This window comes from Salmo salar, chromosome ssa11 (assembly GCF_905237065.1).
Source record: "Salmo salar chromosome ssa11, Ssal_v3.1, whole genome shotgun sequence".
Taxonomy (NCBI): Eukaryota; Metazoa; Chordata; class Actinopteri; order Salmoniformes; family Salmonidae; genus Salmo; species Salmo salar.
The window spans coordinates 9901595-9917500 of NC_059452.1; the positions used below are offsets into that span (position 1 = coordinate 9901595).

Consider the following 15906-nt stretch of genomic DNA (forward strand, 5'->3'; position numbering starts at 1 on the left):
TACCCATTGATTCTTGAAGAATACAATTTATAAATGCCTCATGAGCTTAGTTCAACTGTAGTATCCCATCAGAACCCAAAATATAAGATTGTTTTACTCCAATGTTTGTAAATAAACAAAGTAAATGTAAACAGACACTATCTAGCCTCAAAACATCTTAAAAATGGTCAGACTCCAGCCACCCAAGTCATAGACTGTTCTTTCTGCTAACGCATTGCAAGTCTAGGTCCAAGAGGCTTCTAAACAGCTTCTACCCCCAAGCCACATTGACTCTGTACCGGTACCCCCTGTATATAGTCTCGCTATAGTTATTTTACTGCTGCTCTTTAATTATTTGTTACTTTTATTATTAGGTATTTTCTTAAAAATGCATTGTTGGTTAAGGGCTTGTAAGTAAGCATTTCACTGTAAAGTCTACACCTGTTGTATTCGGCGCATGTGACAAATAAAATTTGATTTGAAAATGATAATTGATATCATGGATTGTCAGTCCCTGCATCCATAGTTCTGTCTATGGATGCAACTGCTGATTCCTGCTTTAACAGGTGGCTTGAACAAGCAAGCATACATAGCATGAACACTGCACTAACAGCTATAATAATCTTTGGTACTATACACAAGGATATAATGTCCATATAATTTTATTTGCCAAATAGGCCTATCAACCAAGCTTGGCAAGAAGACCGCTCTCAAATACAGGGAAGCTACTACACAGTATGTTACTACAAGCAAAACTCCAGGTTCCAAAATGGCAACGTCCATGGAGCTTAGCTTGAACAATTTACCCTCCGATCCTTTGCTGTTAATGTTATTCTTTCTTGACTTTAGAGATTTGATCAGGTATGTATAACTCGCTTCAGATGGATAAATGCCTGTGCACAAAATACCATACGAGTTTATGTTGTGTAATAGAACTATGCTCAGCCACAGAAGCTAGCTATAGCTAACGTTCTCAATATGTTCAAATCAAATGTTATTTGTTGGCTAGCTAGCTAAGCAAATAATTAACTTTTGTTTACTAGCTAGTATGCTATCACATGACATGTTGTAGTCTTTCCTGGTTGTTTGGTCATGGGTCTTATTCAATATGACAGTTTCAGGAATATTTATTGCATAAAATGTAACTATCAATTAGCCGTTGGCTAATTCAGTATCGCCAGGCTAATGCTGCGTTCATAACCAAGTGGGAAGGTGGTATTTAGTGGTTACATAAAGAAACGTGTCTATTATTCATGTTCTCCGACATCTCCCACATGCTGACCTCTGACGTCACCTACTAAGAAATGACCTCGATAACAGCATTTTCGGCAGTAAAATGTACAGTGTTTTTCAGCGAGTTCAAAGCACTTGAATGCCGCCACCGGGTAATAACCACCTTCCCACTTGGATATGAATGCAGCATAATGGTTTGTTTTGGTTTCAGATGCCTTGTTGTTGAAGCTAACTAACGTTACTAATCCGCTGTCCCATTCAGATTAGACGGAAAATGTTAATTAACATTATACCGTGTCTATTCACAATGCTGTCTGCTGCCTGAGGAGATTTTACAGACACTCCTACGCTGTCTAAACAAAAAGAGCCCAGCACGAGATACAATTTTTGAAACATTCGGAACTTAAAGGTGCAGTTGTCTCTCCGCCATTTCCTGGTTGCAATTTTTTTTGTTTATGTGACAAACCAAGCAATGCATAGTGTTGAGAATCATTGTACAATCTAAACCGCTGTGAAATATCTTTTCAATAACCAACAATATTGTGTTTTCAGCTGTTTGAACCTGGTGTACAAAAGTAAAAGACTCAAAAACGAAATTTAGGAAGGGGAAGCATAGAAATAGCACGCATAGAACATATCTACCGCTTCTTGTACTTGCTTAAAAAACAGCTTGACAGATCTACAACTCACTTTTCTATGGAGTTTGGTCATAGCCCAAAAAGCCACATATTGCAGCTTTAACTTTAATATAAACAATAAAAGATATTGTTTATATTTATACAAACGATACACTTAATGTATGCCGTTTAGGAAAGTTGCACCTGGCTGTATTTTGAGAAACAGGAAAGGTGGAATGGAATGGTCCAATGGAAATGTGCGCCGCCCTATGGGACTCCCAATCACGGCCGGTTGTGATACAGCCTGGATTCGATTCAGGGTGTCTGTAGTGACGCTTCAAGCAATGAGATGCAGTGACTTAGACCGCTGCGCCACTTTGGAGCCCGTGTGTTAAGTGGTGATGTCCCATCCTCTCAGGTTGTTGGCATGAGGTAGGACTAAATAGATTTAAATAGTGGAGTAGGGTGGTGTTATTTTTTTTTACAGTTAGATGGTAGGGTATTTGTTTTTATTTATTTTTCAAGCAAAGTATAAGGAAGTTGTACTCCAGTCTAGTAGGTGGCGGTAATGCAACATATTGGATGCCAACCGCCGTTAAACCTAATCGAAGAAGAGTGTGAGTTGTAGGGAGGCAACAGGTGAAAAACAGCCACACTGGGCAGAAGCCGGTCGTTCCTGGTATGAGATTACTTGAATCCAAATAATTGTTTGTCTAAATGTTTTTGGCCTGCTGAGCTGAATAAGATGAGTTTACATGAAAAAAAAAAAACCTGCGCACATTAAGTGTATATTTTGTATTTGAAAGATTCTTTCTCGCTAGTATGAAAGTTAAGTTCCAAAACTTTCCAAAGCCTTATCGCTAGTGTAAATCTTTTCCCCTCCAGCAGGTGTTTTTTTTTCTCTCTTTCGTTTAGCCCACCAAGCAATGAGTTTTTGTCAGTGAGAGTGTCGAATTTGGTCAACAATAAAATGAATGGCTTATTTGCTACGTGAGATTTATTTGATCGGATAGAAGTTTGGTAATGCTTATGTTACGGAGTGTACTGATGTAAGTAAGACATTTAACGTTACATTTAACGCTTTGTGGACATTGTTAGGGCGGAGAGACATGTATCTTGACAGTATATCGATCATCTTTGGTTCTTAATGAGTAAGTGTGTTGATAAACAACAACAAAAAACATGGATTTCTTTAGCCTATGGACAGTTCAAAGCCTGTGTATGAGAATCTTGTCTGTAGCAAAGAGTAGAGTTGTAGTTCACTTCCTCTGGTTCGTGGTGAAGAGTAACAGCAAAACATTCACATAAAAACGTTTCAAATGATAAAAGATTCAAAATGGCTTGTACCAACATTCTTATGATCTCTTATTTGATGTATTAATCAGGAAGGTTTGTACTTATTACTCAATGTGTTTATTTGGCAAACTGAATAGTATTGCTAAGTTTTATTTAGCAAATATTTTGTTGTTGAGCAGGTCCGACAAAATCCAAAAGGTTCAACCCTGGAAGGAACTCTTCCGTGAGTTCTATACTGACTTGGGTCACTACATTGATCACTATGGCATCCAGAATAAAGCCTGGGATGACCTGAAGAGATACCTTGACCAGCGGTGCCCCAGAATGATCGCCTCTCTCAAAGGTAAGCCTCCACAAGGAATACACATCACCACTTTAGGTCACTTTAGGTGATTTGATAGCTGTGAGATGGTTCGATGGAACCATTAGGCCTTATTATCATAAAACCCTCAACCAATATGATGATGGATAGAAAATCCATACTTATTTTTTTTTATTGTCGTTTGTTTGCCAAAGTAAATGTTATGGTTTCCCCTGAGCAGAGGGAGCAAAGGAAGAAGAGCTGGATGGCATTGAGGCGCAGGTGGGTTGCAAGCTTTCAAATGACTGTCGGTACTCGTACCGGATACACAATGGGCAGAAGCTGGTCGTTCCTGGGTATGAGAATCCATTGTTTGTCTATATTTGTTTTTGTGCTGCTGAGCTGAATAAGATGAATTTACGTGAACAAATTGACATGAAAAGTATACTTGTGGTAAAAATGATCTACCCCTATTTTCTTCCAGTTTAATGGGAAGCATGGCCCTGTCTAACCATTACCGTTCAGGGGACCTGCTGGATATTGAAACGGCAGCAGTTGGCTTTAAGCAGCGCAAGGGCATGAGGCAGTGTTTCCCCCTCACCTTCTCTTCCACACAGGCCTCAGCCAATACATGGCACTGAGGGCCGCAGCGAGATCTTCTACCACTGCCCGGTCAGTTTCCATATGAGACCCCAGCCCCCACCCCCATTACAACAGGGAGACAGCCTTTTATTCTCACACACAGGTTAAGGATGAAAATAATAAGTCTGTAGCATCGCTTAGTAATGATAAACAACTCCTTAATTTGAGCTTTATATAACTTTCAGTATTTAGCTTTCATAAGTTATTTGTGACAGATAAAACTCATTGCAACTGGGGGGAACCATTTTCTAGCTTTCTCACCATGTCAGTTGCAAACAGCTTCCGGTGTTTACGTTTCATAAATTGGAGCAAGGACATTTACATTACATTACATTTACATTTAAGTCATTTAGCAGACGCTCTTATCCAGAGCGACTTACAAATTGGTGCATTCACCTTATGATATCCAGTGGAACAACCACTTTACAATAGTGCATCTAAATCTTTTAAGGGGGGGGTTAGAAGGATTACTTTATCCTATCCTAGGTATTCCTTAAAGAGGTGGGGTTTCAGGTGTCTCCGGAAGGTGGTGATTGACTCCGCTGTCCTGGCCTCGTGAGGGAGCTTATTCCACCATTGGGGTGCCAGAGCAGCAAACAGACAAGTCTTTGCCACCGGGGGCAGCCCTTTTCTACCTATGGTATCACCACAGGCAGGAGAAAATGTTGAATAATGGAAATTAACTAATGGCAGTGGTGGAAAAAGTACCCAATTGTCATACTTGAGTTAAAGTAAAGATATCTTAATATACAATGACTCGCATAAGTCACCCAGTAAAATACTACTTGTAAAAGTATACAAGTCTTTGATTTCAAATATACTTAAATATACTTAAATATCAAAAATAAAAGTTTAAATAATTTCAGATTCCTTATATTAAGCAAACCAGACTGCACAATTTTCCATTTTTATTTTTTAATTTAGGGATAGTCAGGGTCACACTCCAACATAATTTACAAACAAAGCATTTGTGTTTAGTGAGTCTGCCAGATCAGAGGCAGTAGACATGACCAGGGATGTTCTCTTGATAAGTGGGTGAATTTGACAATGTTCCTATCCTGTTAAGCATTAGAAATGTAACTTTTGGGTGTCAGGGAAAATGTATGGAGTAAAAAGTACATTTTCTTTAGGAATGTACTTGAGTGAAAGTTCAAAAAAATATATAAATGGTACAAATGCCCCAAAAAACAACTTTAAATTATTTTACTTAAGTACTTTACACTAATGGATGACTAATAGGATTGTTCTAAATGCTTCTATTATAGGATCAAATGGCACAAGATCCATCTGCAATTGACATGTTCATCACAGGTATGATGAGCTATTAGTTTTACATATGTTATAAAAAATATTTCAGTTAGGTTGTGTGAAAATGTTTCATGGTGACATCTCACTGCAAGTTAAGCAATTGCAAACTTTTTTTTGGATGCTTAACAACTAGGTTATTATGTAAGTCCAGGAAATCTTCAAGGTACAGAGGATGCCGGCATTGCTCCCATTCTTGAGATTGTGGACTAACTGCATGATGGGAGATGTGAAATATAAACTGCTGTATTGCAACATAGCACTCCATTAATGGAATAAAAAAAAATGGAAGTCTGTGGTTCATTTGCTAAAATAATATTTTTTGTTATTCAATGTGTTAGTTCCTCAACATAAATGGGTTTGAACTTATGCAGTGTCTCACACTTACTCATTATTTTGCTTCCTCTCACTCTAATTTCTCACCTTAGGGTCCAGCTTTACTGAGTGGTTTACCTCGTACGTCCATAATGTGGTAACAGGAGAATACCCCATCATCCGGGATCAGATCTTCAGGTAACCTCCATTAACTTTCCCTTTCTGAAATACCTAACTGACACATGCAGGGAGGTCGTAGTTTCTGTGTCATGATGGCAATACTCAACAATATGTAGTAGGGCTGACCCCATTTAGTCGACTGGTTGATAGGCTGTTGGTTGACCGAGATTTCTTTAGTCGAGCACAGTATCTATCTATCTATCTATCTATCTATCTATCTATCTATCTATCTATCTATCTATCTATCTATCTATCTATCTATCTATCTATCTATCACAGTACCAGTCAAAAATTAGGACACACCTACTCTTTCAAGTAAAAAAATAAATAAAAAGTGTGTTTTTTTTCCTTCTCTACATTGTAGAATAATAGTGAAGGCATCAAAACTATGAAATAACACATATGGAATCTTGTAGTAACCAAAATAGTATTAAATCAAAAAATATATTTTATATTTGAGAATCTTAAAGTAGCCATCATTTGCCTTGATGACAGCTTTGCACACTCTTGGCTTTCTCGCCACAAGTTTCACTTGGAATGCTTTTCCAACCGTCTTGAAGGCGTTCCCACATATGCTGAGCACTTGTTGGCTGCTTTTCCTTCACTCTGTGGTCCAACTCATCCCTAACCATCTCAATTGGGTTGAGGTCGGGTGATTGTAGAGGCCAGGTCATCTGATGCATCACTCACTCTCCTTCTTGGTCAAATAGCCCTTACACAGTCTGGAGGTGTGTTGGGTCATTATCCTGTTGAAAAACAAATGATAGTCACAGTAAGCCCAAACCAGATGGGATGGCATATCACTGCAGAATGCTGTGGTAGCCATGCTGGTTAAGTGTGCCTTGAATTCGAAATAAATCAGTGTCCCCAGCAAAGCACCCCCACACCATTACACCACCTCCACCATGCTTCACGGTGGGAACCACACATGCAGACATCTGTTCACCTACTCTGCGTCTCACAAAGACAGCGGTTGGAACCAAAAATCTAAATTTTGGACTCATCAGACAAAAGGACAGATTTCCACCGGTCTGTCAATTGCTCGTGTTTCTTGTCCCAAGTAAGTCTCTTCTTATTATTGGTTTCCTTTAGTAGTGGTTTCTTTGCAGTAATTCAACTTTTCTTCTGCAGCAGAGGTAACTGTGTCTTCCTTTCCTGTGGCGGTCCTCATGAGAGCCAGTTTCATTATACCGCTTGATGGTTTTTGCGACTGCACTTGAAGAAACTTTCAAAGTTCTTAATTTTCCGCATTGACTGACTTTCATGTGTTAAAGTAATGATGGACTGTCATTTCTATTTGCTAATTTGAGCTGTTCTTGCCATAATATGGACTTGGTCTTCTGTATACCAACCCTTCCTTGTCACAACACAACTGATTGGCTCAAATGCATTAAGAAGGAAATAAATTACTCAAATTAAGATACACCTGTTAATTGAAATGCATTCCAGGTGACTACCTCGAAGCTGGTTGAGAGAATGCCTAGTGTACAAAGCTTTCAAGGCAAATGCTGGCTACTTTGAAGATTCTCAAATATAAAATATTTTTTAATTTGTTTAACTTTTTCATTACTACATGATTCCAAAGTTTTGATGTGTAAACAATTATTCTACAAAGTAGAACATAATAAAATGAATGAGTAGGTGTGTCCAAACCTTTGGCTGGTACTCTATATCTACAGAAATAAGACAGATCTTGCTTCTGTTGCCTGTTTGAGTGTTTGTTTAATAGCCTACTGATTCCATGAGCACCAAGCGTCATGCAACGACTTGTCAAGTAAACAATTTCACAAATTCAGCTTTTGCTTTGCTGTAATAAAGGCTTTACACTTTATTTTGTTAGAACATCCTCTCCTGTATTATTTATAATCGATTTAGTGTCTACAGTGCTCCAAATAACATTACATTTTCTTATTGTTGTTATTATAAGTTATTTTTTATTTCACCTTTATTTAACCAGGTAGGCTAGTTGATAACAAGTTCTCATTTGCAACTGTGACCAGACCAAAATTAAGCATAGCAGTTCGACACATACAACACAGAGTTACACATGGAATAAACAAAACATAGTCAATAATACAGTAGAACAAAAAGTATATAAACAGTGAGAGGTAAGATAAGGGAGTTAAGGCAATAAATAGGCCATGGTGGCGAAGTAATTACAATATAGCAATTAAACACTGGAATGGTAGATGTGCAGAAGATGAATGTGCAAGTAGAGATACTGGGGTGCAAAGGAGCAAGATAAATAAATAAATACAGTATGGAGATAAGGTAGTTGGATGGGCTGTTTACAGATTGGCTATGTGCCGTGATCTGTGAGTTGCTCTGACAGCTGGTGCTTAAAGCTAGTTATGAGTCTCCAGCTTCAGTGATTTTATTTTTTGCAGTTCATTCTAGTCATTGGCAGCAGAGAACTGGAAGGAAAGGCGGCCAAAGGATAAATTGGCTTTGGCGGTGACCAGTGAGATATACCTGCTGGAGCGCGTGCTACGAGTCACCTCCCTTCTCCCCCAATTGCTCATTTTGGCCAGGCGGCCAGCTGTAGGAAGAGTCTTGGTTGTTCCAAACTTATTCCGTTTAAGAATGATGGAAGCCACTGTGTTCTTGGGGACCTTCAATGCTGCAGAAAGTTTTTGGTACACTTCCCCAGATCTGTGCCTCGACACAATCCTGTCGGAGCTCTATGGGCAATTCCTTCGACCTCATGGCTTGGTTTTTGCTCTGACATGCACTGTCAACTGTGGGACCTTATATAGACAGTTGTGTGCCTTTTCCAAATCATGTCCAATCAATTGAATTTACCACAGGTGGACTCCAATCAAGTTGTAGAAACATCTCAAGAATGATCAATGGAAACAGGATGCTCTTGAGCTCAATTTCGAGTCTCATATCAAAAGGTCTGAATACTTATGTAAATAAGGTATCTGTTTTATTTTTCATACATTTACTAACATGTCTAAACCTGTTTTTTTGCTTTGTCATGGGGTATTGTGTGTAGATTGAGGAAAAATTCTTATTTTATAATTTTTAGAAGTCTAACGTAACAGAATGTAGAAAAAGTCAAGGGGTCTGAATACTTTCCGAATGCAATGTAGTTGATTTGATTAAAACACATAGGATGTATCTTGGTCGACCAAGATTTTATTTAGAGTTTTTGGTGGGGACACCCCTAATATGTAGTTAACAACATGCATTCAAATCAAGGCTTCCAAAGGATTTTGAAGCTTTGTCCCTATTCACAGGTACGTCCATGATAAGCAGTTCGTTTCCGCCACGGGGATATTACTTTTTCAGTGTCTACCTCATTCTTACCGGAGCTCAGCTCAGTGCACCCGCCACATTTCTTCTTCACCTACCGGATCAGGTACCACTATTTCCTCTTCTGATTTCAGCTCCTGATAATGATTAAAAAGACATGGGTAAATGGATCATAATACAGCTGTCATAACTTCCCTAACCTTATAGATTAAATTCCACCCTCAGGATTGAAATGGCAAATGATGCCATCCCTGAGAATGCTTGTCGTTATTGGAAGATCACCAATGCTAATGGGAATTTGGAGGAGGTCCGTGGGCCAGACGTTGTCGGTAGGTGACTAGACTAGAGGATTCTGTGGACTTAGCGTAATGCTTCATTCTCAGTTGTCTCCATTTGGTAGCAGTGGACAAAAACCTGTTACGATCTAAGAATGATTTACAGCTAACAGATTACTAATGTAATTTTCATCATACAGTTGAAGTCAGAAGTTTACATACACTTAGGTTGGAGTCATTAAAACTAATTTTTCAACCACTCCACAAATTTCTTGTTAACAAACTATAGTTTTGGCAAGTCGGTTAGGACATCTACTTTGTGCATGACACAAGTAATCTTTCCAACAATTGTTTAGACAGATTATTTCACTTATAATTCACTGTAACACAATTCCAGTGGGTCAGAAGTTTACATACACTAAGTTGACTAAGTTCACCCACTACACTCTTTGCTTGACATCATGGGAAAATCAAAAGAAATCAGCCAAGAACTCAGGAAAAAAAATTGTGGACCTCCACTAGTCTGGTTCATCCTTGGGAGCAATTTCCTGAAGGTATCACGTTCATCTGCACAAACAATAGTACGCAAGTTTAAACACCATGGGACCACGCAGCTGTCATACCGCTCAGGAAGGAGACGTGTTCTGTCGCCTAGAGATGAACGTACTTTGGTGCGAAAAGTGCAAATCAATCCCAGAACAACAGAAAAGGACCTTGTGAAGATGCTGGAGGAAACAGGTACAAAAGTATCTATATCCACAGTAAAACGAGTCCTATATTGACATAACCTGAAAGGCTGCTCAGCAAGGAAGATACCACTGCTCCAAAACCGCCATAAAAAAAGTCAGTCCAACGGTTTGCAACTGCACATGGGGACAAAGATCTTACTTTTTCTAGAAATGTCCTCTGGTCTGATGAAACAAAAATAGACTGTTTGGCCATAATGAACATCGTTATGTTTGGAGGAAAAAGGGAGAGGCTGGCAAGCCAAAGAACATCCCAACCGTCAAGCATTGGGGTGCTTTGCTGCAGGAGGGACTGGTGCACTTCACAAAATAGATGGCATCATGAGGGCAAATTATGTGGATGTATTGAAGCAACGTCTCAAGACAGTCAGGAAGTTAATGCTTGGTCGCAAATGGACAATGACCCCAAACATACTTCCAAAGTTGTGGCAAAATGGCTTAAAGACAACAAAGTCAATGCATTTGAGTGGCCATCACAAAGCCCTGACCTCAATCCTATTGAAAGTCTATGGGCAGAACTGAAAAAGTGTGTGCGAGCAAGGAGTCCTACAAACCTGACTCAGTTACACCAGCTCTGTCAGGAGGAATGGGCCAAAATTCACCCAACTTATTGTGGGAAGCTTGTGGAAGGCTACCTGAAACGTTTGACCCAAGTTAAACAATTTCAAGGCAATGCTACCAAATACTTATTCAGTGTATGTAAACTTCTGACCCACTGGGAATGTGATGAAAGTAATAAAAGCTGAAATGTATCACTCTTTACTATTATTCTGGCATTTCACGTTCTTAAAATAAAGTGGTGATCCTAACTGACCTAAGACAGGGAATTTTTACTATGATTAATTGTCAGGAATTGTGAAAAACTGAGTTTAAATGTATTTGCCTAAGGTGTATGTAAACTTCCGACTTCAACTGTACGTTACTGGACATGAAAATACCCTGGCTTAGCAGAGCAAATACAGTTTTTTCAGGGAGATGTTTTATCTTTGACAATGTTGCCAGGAAGGTGTGTGCTGTTATGTATGATTTTAAAATCATTTTCTCTAAATATGGGATGAAGGCGTTTGCCTTCTGTTCTTCTTGCCTATGAATGGCAAGACATTTTGTGGGTAATAACTGATTGTTTTAATCTTGTACTAAACTAAACTGTGCAATAATGTCTGGATGTTTTCTATTATAATTTCAAACCTCTTGATTTGCATGTGTAGGTATTTGTTCAGTGTAACAGTTTTTTTTTACTTCATGTGTTTTTGTTTTTCTATGTTTGGGGTAAATAAACACTAAATGCTGAATTTGTAAGCACATTGATTTTTTTTTTTTTTCATGAATTGTTGTGATGGATTTATTTCATTGATATCATTTGTATTTTTTAAGTTCAATTACCTGCGGTAACTGAGAAATAGATTCATAAGAATAAAAAGATCAGTTAGAAATTGGTTGCGATCAATGTTTTAAAGACTATTTTTGTAAGAGAAAGTGTGCATACAGTACATCACACAATCTCTATAGAAGTCAACGTTGAAAACCAAGATGCCTATTGAAGAACATTGTACAAAATGTTAATTAATAGGCCGATCTTAGTTCAACTTTCACTTCTGCAGAGATTGTCAGGTTAAAAGCACAATTGACAAAGAAATTCATCAAATTGTTTGATTAAAACAACAATGATGATCACACACACATGGCATACTGAGACGAGCTCACAATTGTCTATTGTTTGTTTTGGAATTTGTCTTGATGTTGCCAGATATTCAAGTGGCCTCTTGTAGCCTGACCAATGTTCCTTTGTTCAGCTGTTGAGTTGTTGGCCTACTGGTGTAAACCAATAGTCTCATTTCACCCATTCATGTCATGATAACTAATTAAAGTAGAGTGCAGTAAGTTGGTCTTTCTTATGACTAGCATTCAGTCTATGACAACTGTATTACAGTTGTCAATGTCAATGAATATAGCCCATTCCAAGGATGCATTGTAAAACCCAGCTGTTAAATTTGTCCCTGACATTCATTTTCTGAGACAAACCGGTGTAGGCAGTTGTGGGGCAATCAGTCTACCTGAACATAAGAGTATCGGTTCAAATAGTTGGCCATTTTGAAATGCACTTCAACCTCCAACTTGGTATGTCATGTGTCGATTAATTATTATTATTTGTATTTTTTTTAATCTAACCTTTATTTAAGTAGCAAGTTCGTTAAGAACATATTCTTATTTACAATGATGACCTACACCAGCCAAACCCGGACGACGCTGGGCCAATTGTGCGCCGCATTATGGGACTCCCCATCACGGCCGGTTGTGATATAGCCTGGATTCGAACCAGGCTGTATCGGGAATTAATCAGTCATTAAAATTACTAACGCTTCGTCATACAGTATTATGAAATGTCAATTGTTGTACCCTGAATATAACATCACACCTTATAATACTGAATGTACTTAATAGGTTGGTGTCACCACCAAACTACGCTCTGAAGGGGAGGGGCCATGGTTGATATTTCGAGTTCCGAAGCACTTGCTTGCCATTTTGCTTTCGTTGTTCGAGCAAGCAGGGTAAGTAAAGACCTATTTCGTTAAAAATGTTCAATGTATGAACTAACGTAACTATTTCAGTTAATGTGGTGTGGTTGGCTATCTAGCATAGCTTTAGCTACTGTAGCTAACGTAACCTTAGTCTTGCCAGTTGATCAAGTCTGGACCATCACTAGCTACTGTCTTGGTCAGGTTACTGTAAACCAAAGCCATGGCATATGCATATGGAGGGAGACAGCTGAAAAATGGCAAAATAACGTTGGCTAAGGTGGAACACTAGTGCGAGCCCATAGCAAACGAATGGAACGTTCACAGAGCCTGTTTTGACTGAAGTGATACTTAGAATTTCATTTCACCTAAATGGCACCAAAACATGTATCCCTTTTTATTTTACCACTACAATCTGTTCTTAGGACGAAACTAAACAATACCAAACTTGTGTAGAAAGTAAACATCCGCACCTCAATGGTGCTTATGTCTGCATAACGGTAAGTAGTTAACAAATGTCGACTTCTGACTATTCCTGGTCTAGCGTTTGACAGCGGAATACACTGCCCAGCCTTAATTAGTGGGTATTCTCATGATTAAAGTGTCAAATTTAAAAATATATATATACACAGACACGAAGATTTCCCTATATGAAACAATCGGACGATCTGAGTTCCATAAATAATTTGTTTTCCATTTTAACTACAAACAACGTGGGCCACGGTGTTCAATAGAACTAATACGAGATGGCAGCGTGAAAAAGGCCTTAGGTGTTGTTTTCGTGATTATTTCAAAACTATGGCAAGCAGCTTGGACATATGGTAATATTATGAAACTGGGCTCCACGGCGGATGCAATCATCTCATTTTTATCAGGAAAAAAAGCATTGTTAAATGTGTCATGTATTTCATTAGGGAATGCGTTTGGACGTAATCTGGAAAGTGTGTCATTGGAATTGACCTAGTCATGTGACTTGCAAGTGATCTCACGATTAGGTGTGTTCGTAAATTCAATCTGAAGTGCCAGAGCTGGGCGTTCGTAAATTCAGGGCGTTGTCACATTGTCCATTCGTCGATTTTGAGAGTTTCGCCCTAGGAGCGCTCAGAACGCACACTGGACGCTCTGGCCGAGGAGTAGGGTTCTACGACCGTTCTGACCTCACAACGGCAATCAAGCACCCGAGCTAATTGGCTAACGTTGGCTAGCTACTTCCAGACACAAATGAGAGAACTATGACCATTTTACTCGCTCTTGCAGAGGTGGTTAGGCTGTTTTCATGTTATCGAGATCGTTGGTGACTGCAACTTTGCTGCCGGCAACAATTTAATGACGCTTTTTTTTGCCGACGTTTACCGACACTGGTCATATTCAACGGTTGTTGAGCTTTTGTAAATTCATCAGTTATTCTGCGCTCTGGCACATTAAGACGAGAGTGCTCTGAAATTGGAGTAGATGGCCAGAGTGACTTTACGAACGCACCCATTGTCACAATACTTACCCGGTGCCAATATGTTTTAAACATCGAATCACAATACGTATCTCCCCATATGTCTGCTGCCTAGGGACAAGAGAGCCATGAGAACTAGTTTGGATCAATCAGGGAAATACAAGTGCTGAAAACAAATTGTTCTCCATCTTTTTAAATAGGGAGCCTAACTATGAAGGATTAACAGGAGTTTTGGTGCAGGTACAGCGCAAAATGTATATTGCGATATTGTCAAAATGATATGAGAGCGTCAAACATAATATCCCGATATGTAACTGTATAGGTTTTTACCCCCATCACTAGTTAAAGCCAGTCCTTAATTGAAACAAAGTCACCATGCCCCTGTTTTGGTAAAACGCTGAGGGATGGGCCTGGAGAAATGTAACTAATTCATAAACTGCTATCAAAATGATAGTTTTAACCATGTTTTGAGGCTATACACGCTATACATTAGATTAAAACAAGCTTATATTTTGGGCTTTGATGGGATACAACAGTTGAAATAAGCTTATGAGGCATTTAAGTTATTCTTCAAAAATTAATGGGTATATATAATTAATTTACAAGTCCAAAAATGGATTTAGCAACTAAGGATTATAGCTTTAAATGATTGTCTTTTTGTTTTTATCCAGACGTGACAGTAAGCAGAAATCAAAATCATGACTAATTATCCTGGGATGTGCTTAGTGTTCTGCTTTGCAATATTTGGATTGGGTAAGTAATAATTTTTCTGCCATTTAAGTTGGTTCTTTGATACTGTTGAGTCTGGTCTAGCTCTCGAGAATTGAAGGTCATATAGCCATAGGGTTCACATTTACAATGCTCTGTCTAACCGTTAATAATCACTGCATATAATACGGTTTTGGAAACCTCACTCTACGTTCATAGCACCCAAAAATAATTTTACAAATACAAAAGATGCATTTACTGTGTGCCGTTTAAACAGATTCCCTCAGAAGTGTTTAGCTCAGGAAGTGCAATGCAAATGAAAACTCAGGAGGAAACAAAAGCTTCCAAAACATAAGTGGACATTTGTGGTAAAGCAGTAAGTGTATGTTTTGTATATGTAAAGTTATTTTTGGATGATATTCAAGTTTTCCGAAACTGTATCGCAATCAAGGATGGAGCATTTCACATTTGACCAAATCACAGTAGCTAATCAAAAGGGAAGTAGAATGACTTGAGTCATGTGAAGGGCTAAGTGTCTCACCTTGTTTTCTCAGGTTCTGCCATCCGCTGTGTCAAATGCAATGATTACACAGGGAGCTGCACAAATACACAGGACTGCAGTAATGATGATGCCTGCCTGACACTGACTGAGACAGGTGCCGTAAAATGTGTAATCTGAATCAAATTATGAAAATCCTCCCATTTCTCTGCATTACCCTGTAACTCGTATGTTATTTGGCACAGGGGGACAGACGACTCGGCAGTGCATCAAGTACTCTGACTGCGACTTCAATCGATTGGCCCAGATGTTCCCATCTGTACCAAAGTTCACCTTCGATTGTTGCACCAGTGACCTATGCAACGGAGCCACATCCATTGGCACTGGCAAGCCCTTGCTGGGCCTTCTTGCCTCATTGGCAGTGATGTGGTGGTGTATGCAGTAACCTCTCCTCACACTTATGTCTTAGAAGCTCTAATGCTGCCATTCGACTCAACAGAAGCCACTGATGGAATGGCAAGCAGGAAGATATGGGCTAATGGCTCATGCTGAAATTCTGCTGTATTTGCCTGACTTACTGCTGCACATT

General features: G+C 39.0%; 1 protein-coding gene, 1 long non-coding RNA gene and 1 pseudogene across 2 annotated transcripts in view; 2 read left to right on the top strand and 1 right to left on the bottom strand.

Moving 5' to 3' along the window:
- Positions 1-551: 551 nt before the first annotated feature.
- On the top strand, positions 552-15872 carry LOC106561963 (F-box only protein 3-like; annotated as a pseudogene).
- LOC123725131 (uncharacterized) overlaps positions 9216-15906 on the bottom strand; it is a 17013-nt gene continuing 10322 nt past the window's right edge. The window contains exon 2 of the long non-coding RNA XR_006757500.1: positions 9216-9263. This is a non-coding gene — a long non-coding RNA (uncharacterized lncRNA). The remainder of the gene's footprint in view (positions 9264-15906) is intronic.
- Positions 14776-15906, top strand: part of LOC106561964 (CD59 molecule (CD59 blood group)) — a 1724-nt gene continuing 593 nt past the window's right edge. The window contains exons 1-3 of the mRNA XM_045689033.1: positions 14776-14863; positions 15373-15474; positions 15563-15906. The exon at positions 15563-15906 is cut by the window's right edge and continues 593 nt beyond it. Coding sequence (XP_045544989.1) covers positions 14809-14863; positions 15373-15474; positions 15563-15762 — 357 coding nt within the window. The 5' untranslated portion in view covers positions 14776-14808 and the 3' untranslated portion in view covers positions 15763-15906. The remainder of the gene's footprint in view (positions 14864-15372; positions 15475-15562) is intronic.